The 11,632-nt window shown below is 49.4% G+C and overlaps 1 protein-coding gene across 2 annotated transcripts in view; it reads right to left on the bottom strand.

Annotated features, from left to right (window-relative positions):
• Positions 1 to 11,378, bottom strand: part of LOC147271280 (NACHT, LRR and PYD domains-containing protein 12-like) — a 23,225-nt gene extending 11,847 nt beyond the window's left edge. For both annotated transcript variants that reach the window (XM_086202586.1, XM_086202596.1), the window contains exons 1-6: positions 11,244 to 11,378; positions 7,671 to 7,881; positions 7,420 to 7,530; positions 7,164 to 7,242; positions 6,867 to 7,062; positions 4,888 to 6,685 (exon numbers count right to left, since the gene is read on the bottom strand). In XM_086202586.1, the coding sequence (XP_086058712.1) occupies positions 4,888 to 6,685; positions 6,867 to 7,062; positions 7,164 to 7,242; positions 7,420 to 7,530; positions 7,671 to 7,867 (2,381 nt within the window). In that variant the 5' untranslated portion in view covers positions 7,868 to 7,881; positions 11,244 to 11,378. The remainder of the gene's footprint in view (positions 1 to 4,887; positions 6,686 to 6,866; positions 7,063 to 7,163; positions 7,243 to 7,419; positions 7,531 to 7,670; positions 7,882 to 11,243) is intronic.
• Between the last annotated feature and the right edge of the window lie 254 nt (positions 11,379 to 11,632).

Raw genomic sequence — 11,632 nt, forward strand, 5'->3', positions numbered from 1 at the left:
ATTTTATGTCATTCTGATACTTTAATATCATTGTAATTTCTGTTCTTTCCTATTCTACCTTCTTTTAGTCTTTTAGTTTTTAGCTCCAGTGTTTCCTGGTGGGGGCCCTCCACACTGGGAGGTGTGTCTGGTCCGCCCACAGGGGCGTCATGCTTGGGATCGTCCAGGCCCAGAGAGCTGGGGGGCTCTGCATTATATGTGGAGTGTACCCGTCTGTCCGGGTCGGGCGGTCTCGGTGGCTTTATATTGTATTTAATGTTTTTCTTTTATTTCTGTGAAGCACTTTGTGTTGCAGTTTCTGTCTGAAAAGTGCCATATGGATATAAATAAAGTAAAGTAGCTTCAAGCTAAAGAGACGTGGCCGGATCCTCCTGCATTCTGCAGTCCCACACAAGTCATGCAGGAGGAGAACCTCTCTGAGAGCTCACGACTCCTGTTGGTGAGTTCTTGACCAGCAGAATCCACTTTTTAGGTGAAGCATCACTTTAACAATGTGAACTAGTTTGAACCCACTGGTCTGATTCTGAGGGAGTTTCCAGCTTTACAAGAACAGGAAGCCTCAACTGGCGTGACGTGTGCTACAATGTGATGTCACAGCTGGAGCTGGAGTCTGCCCTCGCACTGCGCGGTGGTGGACCCTCTGCCCGGATCTCCGGACAGTGCCCCTTGGTGCTCCAATCTGACCCCTGGACCAGGGAGGCTAGACTCCCTGTCGGCTGGTTGCAGTGGTGAGGGGGTGGTCAGCGGGACCAGTCTGGAAGTTGGCCCCCTGCAGGTCTGGCCCATTCCTCAGCCCCTCTCATTGCCTCTCTGTCCCATCACATCACATCTTATGTGTCACTAGGCCTTGAGGGGCTGGACCCCCCAATTTTAATCACATCGTAGACATTTAGGGCTTGGGGGAGTGCATGAGGATGTACTGGGAGACTCTGCTGTCTGCAACCGGCGGGGCTCCCATGCCCTGGGTGCCTCCGCCAATTTTAACCACATTCTAGTCATCCACATCATCACATCTACATTCCTATGCACAACACGCACCCTGCACCATGTTGGGATGGGGGGGCAGCTGGGGCAGGGAGTGGGTCCAGTGCTGCCTCCTTTGCTAACTGCACGATTGCAGGCCTGGGGGCCTGGCCGGGGCTCTTTGTGGGGGAGGCTGGTCCTCTTCCCAGCATGGTGGTTGGGCTGGGGTTGGTCACGGGCCCTGCTGTTGTGTGGTGGATCGCTCGCTGGCGGTTTCACTAAGTCTGAGGTGCCCTGGACCGTATCAGCATCTATGGAGTGCTCAGCCCCTGTATGGAGGAAGATGAGAGTATGATTGTTTTGTTCGGGGGTGGCGGTCCTGGGCGTGCGTGCCTTCGGCTCACCCTGGCGGGTGGGCTGGGCCTCTCAGGAGAGAGGGGGGTTCCTGGCTGGCTGGCTGGTGGTGCCAGCCAGCCTGAAGCCCGCCTGCTCTGTGGGGAGGGGGAGAACAGGGGATGGGTGGAGGGGATGGGGATCGGGGTTGGGGGGGGTAGCTCCATTCGGGGCGGTGGGCCTGGTCGTTGTGGTGGGCTGTGGTTGCCCCACCTGGGTGTGGGGTGTGGGTGGGTGTCGGCCTCGCCGCTGGCGGACCTCTTGGGGGGCTCTGGTTGGGTCTCGGGCCAGAGGGGCCCTGTGCCCCTGGGCTCCACTCATGCTGTGGGGGGGGGGGGGGTGCCCGGTGGGACCGGGGTCATCCCTGCCCCTTCTCTCTGTGGGTTGCTTCTGGGTGGGGTTTGCTGCTCCTATGCTTTCCTACGGGTCCTGGCATGGGTTTGGCCTGTGGCTGTTTCCTGGGGGAGGGGTGGCCTGGGGCTCCCTGTGTCCTGGGGGTTTCTGGGTGCTCTGGTGGCTTGTTCCTGACCTGCCTGCTATCCTGGACTGGGGGTGCGATGTCCTGGCCCCCCACATCAGCTACAGCCAGCTACGCACAGCATCCAAGACAAACTGTTGCACACACACACACATACACACACGTATACACACATAAACGCATGCCGTGCACAACTGACCCATAATCACACACTCAGACATTTATCTAAAAATTATATTAAACCAAATGGTAAACCTGCACTGGAAATTCTGCAACCAATGTTTTTTCCTTTTTTTTTCTTTTCTCCTCTCTGTTGTTGTTGTTACTTTTTCTTTGTTTGTTTGTTTGGTTTTTGTTTTATTTCTGCTATTGCTGTTGTTGTTTTTGTCCCCCCCCCCACTTGTCTTCCCCTGTCCTGTCCCTGCTCTCTCTTCCTGTCCTCTCCTGAGCCTCAGTCTGGTAGCTTCATCAATGAACCAACACCATTCCTAATAAAGTTCAACACAGATGCTGATAGGAGGAGTTTATCAGGTTCCTCCTTAGCAGAGTAGAACTGCTTCAGTCCAACAAAGCACCAGGAACATGGATGCTGCTGCTGAACAGGACAGGTTAAAAAAAAAAACTTGTCTGATTGATTTCTACTATTTTTGGTCTCTTTTGATGACGTGTGCTACAATGTGATGTCACAGCGGCCATATTGGATGAGCTGGAGTCTCTCAGGAAAGTTGTTTTCTTTTTTCTCTCCAAGTCCATTCAGAATGAACCAAAGAAAACACTGCTAATAAACCAGCAGAAGACGAGGAGGAAGTTCAAAAGTCTCTGAACTTCAAGTCAGAGGATCGACGTCAGGTTGCCAGCAACAGAGGGACCAACTAGATTAGACTGATGAAGAGCAGCACCTGAAGGCTGCCATCAAAGAAGAAGACCAGAGAAGAGAAGAGACTGAAAAGAGAGGGGAAGATTTGGAGCAACAAACAAGGACGAGGACTTGGTGATGTCTGGACCTGAGACCAGCCACCACACCTCCGCTGCCTCACAGCTGCTGACCAGCAGGGTGAGGACGCACCCAGAGGTGAACTGCAGTCACTTGAGCAGCGAGTCAGGGAGTTCTTCAACAACAGAGAGGTTCCTATGAACAGGGATCAGATCGCTGCTCGTCCACCAAACCAGAGACACAACAACAGGCTCAGCATCATCGCTCCATTTGTGAGCAGAAAACATGAAGCTGAGGAGCAAAGAGTCCAGGTGTCCATGCAGAAGAGCCTCTCACAAAGACAAACTGAGACTGAGACAGAATCCTGACAAAGAGGAAGAGAATTCAGGACTGGTGGAGAGGAGCTGGAGAGTCCTGATCAGACTGAACGCTCACCTGAGCAGGTAAAAGTGACAGTGGTCAGAGACCTGGAAGATCTTGATCAACATTCATGACAATGTTGAATGTTGAGGAGGAGAGGAGGAGGAGTGAGGAGATGTCCCACTGTCAATGGAGTTGTGCTGTGAAATATCAGCAACCTCAGTTTGGGAGAGATAAATCTGGGAAAACTGGAAGAAAATGAGTGAATCCACACTTTGGAAGTCTTCTGATGTCAAGATCCAACAATTTAGGAGTTAGAAACGGTCACTGATCAGAGATCCACTTCCACCAGAACATCAGCTTGAACTGTGACTGTTATTCTGAAGAGGAGTTCAGTTCTGGAGTCAAATGGAGCAGTTTTCAGTCCTTCACTTCACCAGCAGGAGGCTCTGCAGCAACTTCTCCTCAACCAAAGAGAGCGTCATCAGTTTCAGCAGAGATTTAGTGAGCAGCAACTTTGGAGCCTTGGCTGAATGATAATAATGTGCTGCAGCATGGAGGAGAGGCTCTGAAAGGTTTAGTCCAACCAGGGTCAGAGAGAGAGGGGGCTGTTGCTCTCCAATGCCAGGTTCTTGATCAGATCACCATGGTTACTGAGAAGCTGATGGATGTGTGACCTCTGAAATTGAGGCTGACAGATGCAGAACCATATTAGTTAGTTGTGTTTCTAGAGCGCCGGGTCACGCATCGATCAGTTTCATCCACTTCCAGGATGACGTGAAGAGCATCAGGATAAAGTGAGAGTTTGGTTTGTTGGATTTGGTGAAATCTGTTGATCATTCAAAACTGCAGAATTTGTTCCTTCATGTTTAGTGGAGTTTCTATCCAGTCGTTGTAGAACCTAAGAGAACCTGAGAGAGCAGAGCAGCACTGATTGACAATCTTTCTATCAATGTGATTGATGGACAGAGGAAAGTCAACTGTTAGTGGCTGGTGGGAGCCACCATTTGCCTGTTTACAGTGGCAGAGATGAAGAAGAACTTCAAACTCAGAACAAACAGGCAGAGGAACAGTTTGGAGGGAACAAATCACCAGAGGCAATGAAGGCTCAGAGCAGAACCTGAGAGTCCTGATTGACAGGAAGTTTCTGGAGAGGACAGCAGGGAATCCTAGGATGAGGTTTGACAGCCATTTTGGACTCTTTTTGACCGACGTTGTCTGTTGAAGGAGTTGAGACAAGTTCCTAAAGAGGAGGGAACCAAGGTGAACAAAGGGTTTGGAGAAAGACTTTAAGAAGAAAAATGGGCTCTGGAGGGAATTTATCAAGCATCCACCAGAGGAAAAGGAGGAGAAGAACAAAGTAAAACCAGAAGAACATCTGATGAGATCAGAACAAAAAGACTCTTCTGATCAGTTGTTGGAGAAACAGAACATGGACATCATGATTGAACTTCAGCCCTCATGAATGCCTTCCCTTCATGTGGAGGAGAGCTTGTTAAACTAGAAGAAATATCTAGTAGTCCAGCTCAGGATGTTCTGCTCTCATCATTCTGACCAAACTCTTTGGACGGGACATCGGCCAAATGTCCTCCCTGTTCCACCACATTCTGGTCTCTGTTCATTCCTGTTCTATCCTGCTCCAACTTCCCACAGAGACTCAGACCATGAGAGGGTGGAGGATGAGAACCAGAGGTGTTCCTCACGTATGAAGTTCAACTGGTAAAAGTCTCCTCACACATCCAGGACTTCATCCACCTACCGAGCTGCAGTTGAAGCTTCGACCACTGGCAGCAGCCTCAGAAGAGCCTCCTCTGAAGCTGAATATTTCCTCAGGTCAAACACGTCCAGATCTTCTGAGGACAGTAAGATGAAGACCAGAGCCGACCACTGAGCTGGAGACAGTTTAGCTGAAGACAGAGGTCCTGATCCCAGCAGACGCTGGATCTCCTCCACCAGAGAACCATCGTTCAGTTCGTTCAGACAGTGGATCAGGTTGATGCTTCTCTCTGGAGACAGATCCTCATTCATCTTCGTCTTGATGAACTTAACTATTTCCTGTTTGGTCTCTGAGCTTCTTTCTGTCTGTGACACCAAACCTTGCAGGAGAGTCTGATTGGTCTGCAGTGAGAGACCCAGGAGGAAGCGGAGGAACAAGTCCAGGTGTCCAGTGGGACTCTTCAAGGCCTGGTCCACAGTTCTCTGGTGCAGGTGTTTTAGTTCAGGTTCACTTCTGAAGACCCGTGACCTCCGGGATGTTTGTTTCTCTGTCAGCAGATTGACTCCAGAGTTGATGAAGGTCAGATGGACATGAAGAGCAGCCAGAAACTCCTGAACACTCAGATGAACGAAGCAGAACACCCGGTCCTGGTACAGTCCTCTCTCCTCTCTGAAGATCTGAGTGAACACTCCTGAGTACACAGAGGCTGCTCTGATGTCGATGCCACACCCTGTCAGGTCACATTCATAGAAGATCAGGTTGCCTCTCTGCAGCTGATCAAAAGCCAGTTTTCCCAGAGCCTTCATCATCCTCTTGCTCTCTGGAGTCCAGTGTGGATCCGTCTCAGCTCCTCCATCATATTTGACCTTCTTGACTTTGGCCTGAACCACCAGGAAGTGGATGTACATCTCAGTCAGGGTCTTGGGCAGCTCTCCTCTCTGTCTGGTGGTCAACAGGTCCTCCAGGACGGTTGCAGTGATCCAGCAGAAGACGGGGATGTGACACATGATGTGGAGGCTTCGGGACCTCTTGATGTGGGAGACCATGGTCTCAGCCTGCTCCTCATCTCTGAATCTCTTCCTGAAGTATTCCTCCTTCTGGGGGTCAGTGAACCCTCTGACCTCCGTCACCATGTCAACACACTCAGCAGGGATCTGATTGGCTGCTGCAGGTCGTGTGGTCATCAAGAGGTGAGCGGAGGGAAGCAGCGTCCCTCTGATGAGGTTTGTCAGCAGCACGTCCACTGAGGTGGACTCGGTAGCATCGGTCAGGGTCCGGTTGTTATGGAAGTCCAGAGGGAGTCGACATTCGTCCAGACCGTCAAAGATCAACGCAACCTGGAACTCTTCCAACCTGCTGATTCCTGCTTCTTTGATTTCAGGGAAGAAGAAATGAACAAGTTCCACCAAGCTCAAGTTCCTCTGCTTCAGCACATTCAGCTCTCTGAAGGTGAACGGGAACATGAAGTCTATGTGCCGGTTGGTTCTGCCTTCAGCCCAGTCCAGAGTCAACTTGTGTGTTAGGACCGTCTTCCCAATGCCAGCCACTCCCTTTGTCAGCACGGTCCTGACTGCTGTCTCTCTTCCAGCTGAGGCTCTAAAGAGGTCTTCTAGTCTGATGGTTGTTTCTGGTGCGGCTGGTTTCCTGGATGCTGCTTCAATCTGTCTCACCTCGTGTTCCTCATTGACCTCTGCAGCCCCTCCCTCGGTGATGTGGAGCTCTGTGTAGATCTGATTCAGAAGGCTTGGGTTTCCTGCTTTAGCGACCCCCTCAAACACACACTCAAACTTCTTCTGCAGGTTGGACTTCAGTTGACGTCGGCAGGCTGCAGCAGTTCCTCCTGAATGAACAAAGAACAAATGGAGTCAAGGGTGAACACTGGGACTCCTTCTGGTCCTGATATATCTGGGTGCTGCAGGAAGGAAGCTGGAACTGGTTTGACGAGGGCTTGAATGTGAGGAACCTTCATTTGGATCAAAACATGATGCACTCCAGCTTTAAAGCTGTTCAAATCATCTTACTGCTGAGCAGACGGTCAGCCAGCTGCTCCTGATTCATTCTCTTGAGGAAGTCCAGTGTGATCTTCATGAACGCCTCTCTGCTCCTCCTCTGCTCCTCCTCATCATCCAACCACTCCTCTGGTTCATCTGGACTCAGAACCCTCTGGACTCTCTTCAGCTCCTTCTTCACAAAGTCAACAACCTTCTCCTCCAGCAGCTGGAACAGAATAAATGTCAGAGTGAAATGAGTGGAGGCAACAACAGGTCATGTGACTGAAAACCTGCTGGTCTCCAGTGAGTGACTGAACCCTCACGGACCATAAAGATGGAGTCCAGGTGTGCTGGGTGTTGCTGGATGGACTCACCACCGAGACCATCTGGGTTCTGCTGATCAAGTCTGTGAAGACAAGATGAAGTCAAAGAACAAATAGTAAAGGAACACCAGGGACCTTCATGGTAGCAGGGACCTGGACTCAGCAGAGGTGGGGGGTCAGTGGCTGGTCCCAGACCTGCCCACAGCCCCCTGCTCTTGAGTGGAAGAGATCGTATCAGAACAGACAGTTTACATTCTCACCTGGGATCAGACTCCAGTCCACCTTTGAACTTGAGAGGAAGACCCATAGACCGATCACTCTTCATGGACACACAACTGGGTTCGGGGGGGTCTGGTGTCCTCTGAGAGAACCTGATGGAAACAACACTGATCAATGCTGACGATCAGGAAAAATCATCCAGGAAAACAGGAAAATGTTGAAGGTCAAACGTTTTAATGATGACGATAAAAAAAATGCCTGAGAAAAATGAGTTTCAGTCCTCAGAGCTCACCTCTGACCAGAAGACTGTTGACCATCTTTGAAATAAATCGGCTGAGCCATAGAGTTGTTGCTTCTGAAGGACACACAGCTGGGTCCAGGTCCAGCTCCAGGTCCAGGTCCAGCTCCAGCTCCAGCTCCAGGACCAGTAGAGTCCAGCCTGGTTTTCTGGGGAGGGGCTCCCTCCTCTAGGTCCTCACTCTGATTCATATCAGAGTTCAAACCTTCACACAAACACAACAACACCTTCATTTATCAACAAGCTTCACATCTCAGGACCCAAACTTGTGACTCCTCCAAGTTCAAATCCTTCTCCTCTTCAGAAACATGGTGGAGAGACATTCATTCTTCTCTGTCTGGAGGACGGAAGTCATCTGATAGCAGCAAGAAGACCTGAACCTCTGGACTCCAGCAGGACAGTTGAACTTTTTCTGGTTGAGCTGCTCTGAACTGAAAGAGCTGCTATCAGATCCAACATCAAAGTCTGACAAATGAACGTGTGACATGCCCAAAAATAGTGCGACCATTTTTGTGTTGAGATATTCCATCGTCGTCTGCCGCTTATTCCTTACTAGTCAGGGTCACGGGGTGGGGGGGTGGAGCCTATCCCAGCATCTACAGGTGAGAGGTGGGGTTCACCCTGGACAGGTCGCCAGTCCATCACAGGGCCAACATACAGAGACAAACAACCATTCACTCTCACAGTCACACCTACAGTCAATTTAGAGTATCAATCAGCCTCGTCCTCTCTTGATGTCTTTGGACTGTGGAGGAAGCTGGAGTACCAGAGAGAACCCACACAGGAACAGGGAGAACATGGAGACTCCACACAGAAAGATCCTGTGCTGGAGCCAGGACTCGAACCCGGAACCTTCTTGCTGTGAGGCCACAGTGCTGACCACTGCACCACCGTGCAGCCTGTTTAGATATTCATTTAATTAAAAAAATTTTTTCTTTGTTGCCAGGGTTTAATACCACCTTAATAGAGTTGAACGACATCGTTGTCATGTTAAATTTTATGTCAGTTTTGACATTGAAACATGGTGAAAATGTGCCGCATCAGGGTGGAACCTTCGTCACAGGAGCAGATGCGCCTGGGTGGTATGCCTCAGACACGATCTGGACCATGAACATAATAAAGAGTAGACACCGCTCGGACTGCTGCGCAGCGAGAAATACGGCCGCCATCTTGGTCCGGTCAAGCTCCCATACGCTCCAGTCATTCGTATGGTGATTCAGCGATGCTGGAGCACTGTGCGCCGTATTCCTGTGCCAGTGTGCGGACGGTAGCAAGCAGGGCTCAAGGGTTAACTTTTCACAAGTAGGATTAAACGTTTCCTCAACATTCTACCTGATGGTAGAGTCACTTGAAGACAGCTGACTTACTCACAATTATAGCAACTTTGGTGTTAGCAACAGATTAGCATTCGATTGGAAAACTTTGTTTGGGAGAGGAGAGAAGAAACTTGAAGGAATAAAATAGAAAAAGGAGGAAAGTGAGCTCTTTTTTAAGATTTTTTTGTATCTATCTATCTATCTATCTATCTATCTATCTATCTATCTATCTATCTATCTATCTATCCATCCATCCATCCCTGTCTTTCTGTCTTGCCTCCAGCAGATCTGAGACTCCTCAGGATGACCCGGCAGCCACAAAAATAGTACTTTAAGCATTACAGTACGTGTTTGCTCACAGTTTATAGTACTATTTATAGTATACTATTAATACTAATAGTATTCATTGTACTATGACAACAAATTGAATATTATCTCATATGTTCTTGGGGGTCTGCACAGTGGTGCAGTGGTTAGCACTGTGGCCTCACAGCAAGAAGGTTCCGGGTTGGAGTCCCGGCTCGAGCGTGGGGTCTTTCTGTGTGAGTCTCCATGTTCTCCCTGTTCCTGTGTGGGTTCTCTCTGGGTACTCTGGCTTCCTCCCACCTTCCAACGACATGCAATTTGGGGACTAGGCTGATTGATACTCTAAATTGACCGTAGGTATGAATGTGAGTGTGAATGGTTGTCCGTCTCTGTATGTTGGCCCTGTGATGGACTGGCGACCTGTCTAGGGTGAACCCCGCCTCTCGCCCATAGATGCTGGGATAGGCTCCACCCCCCCACGACCCTGACTAGTAAGGAATAAGCGGAAGATGACGATGGATGGATGTTCTTAGGTTTAACTTGAAATTGTGCAATATTTGGATATGTAGGCTCTATATTTGTGGGTATTTCTTCAATTTTCCAATTATTAAAGTCGACAATCTGCTTCTTATGACATTATTAGTGTGTGTATACAGATAGATCTATAAAATTAAACAAAATCAAATATAATCAAATAAATACATATTAAATTAGCCAATTAAAATGGCCAGTTTTTAATAATTACTGAGACGTAGCAGGAACCAGCTCTAACCTAGTTATCCTTGATTAATTATGTTACTATGGCATCTACAGCCACTGCCGGCATCTTCTAAAATATTATTTGATTCATTATGAGTGTTTGAAAACGCCAAAAAGTTATGGCCTCCATCATGAATCTTTGAATGACTTTTGTAGAGGAAAAAATAGCGTAGTATTGAGCGAACTATGATTCATTTAATGCGCTGAGACTTCATTGCGCCGGTTAAACAGCGGTGCCGAGTGAGGCGGGCGACCGGACCAAGATGGCGGCCGCATTTCTCGACAGCGCCCATTCGTGGTAGCGGCCCATGCGGGGTCTACTCTTTACTATGTCCATGATCTGGACGATGAACGGGCTGCTGTGTGTCTTCATTGTTGCTGTGTTTCTCTGTGTTTCACAGAACAGTTTGTGAATCTGGTCCCAACCTGGGACCAGAGTCACAAACGTATCACCATGACAACCTGACTATCAGACTGTTGGTGTCATCACCTTCTGATGGAGAACAGAATCTCCATGAAGCAGCGAGTGCAGGTGAAGGAACCAGCAGCTCTGACTTTGGAAAGATCTCAGTCCAACATTCCTACTCGGAATGTTGATCAAAGCATCAGGAAACTCTGATGGTTCGGATCAGATTCCAGGTTTGAGTCTCAGCTTCACTCCTCCAACAGCTCAGAATCATAAACTCAGGCTTTTCTAGCAGCTGCTCCTCCTCCAGGACCTCAAACAGCAACACTGAATGATGCTGTGGTCAGGACCCTCTTTCATGTCTGGATGACACACAGCGGCTGTCCCTCAACTCCAGTGTGAAGTCTGGCATGTTAAGATCCGGTTGGACCCGTTCAGACTCTCCCTGCATTCTTCCCTGATGACGCAACATGAGAAACCAAGCGCTGCTGGTTTGCTGTGAACGTTCCCGCTGACGCTCGTTGTGAACCAGCTAGAATCCCACCTTCACACGTCCTGATGGAGACGGTTCAGCTGGACACTCAAGCAGGGAGACGACTCAGTCAGAGGGATCCTGTTGGTCTGTTGCTCACCTGCTGAACTCACCTGAACTCAACCTGCACACTTGTTCAATGGTTCTTTTCTTCCCTCCTTCTTCCCCCTCCTTTAATTCAGTTAGCGGTTCAAGACAAACAGGTGACCGACATGGACAGACATGTCCATCAATCATGGACTTCATACCTCGATCAGAGAGACGCTGCTCCTTCTCCCTCCTCAGTCCAGGTGTTTATGTGCATTTGATCTGGCGTCGCTTACTCATAACTACAAGTCAACAAGAACAACATGAAAACCAGTCAGGCCACAGGCAGAAAACAGTTACAGGCAGTTGTCCCATCTCTCCACTAGATGGTGCTGCCTGCCTCTATGATGGCTCCAGATCAGATGGATCCCAGCAGCAGCAGTTGAGTTCCTGTCCCTGCTTCAACACTTCCAGACCTTCGTGAGGTCACATCGAGTTCTTCCAGGATTCCCTGAGAGATGTCTTTGGAGAGCTGCAGCTTGTCTCTGTCCAGGGTCTCATCATCATCTCCCAGTTTTCCTCCTGCTCCCCCATTCAGACCTGAACTGCC

Source organism: Aulostomus chinensis, chromosome 1 (genome assembly GCF_037954235.1).
Source record: "Aulostomus chinensis isolate RoL2024-O1b breed Wild chromosome 1, RoL_Achi_v1.0, whole genome shotgun sequence".
NCBI lineage: Eukaryota > Metazoa > Chordata > Actinopteri > Syngnathiformes > Aulostomidae > Aulostomus > Aulostomus chinensis.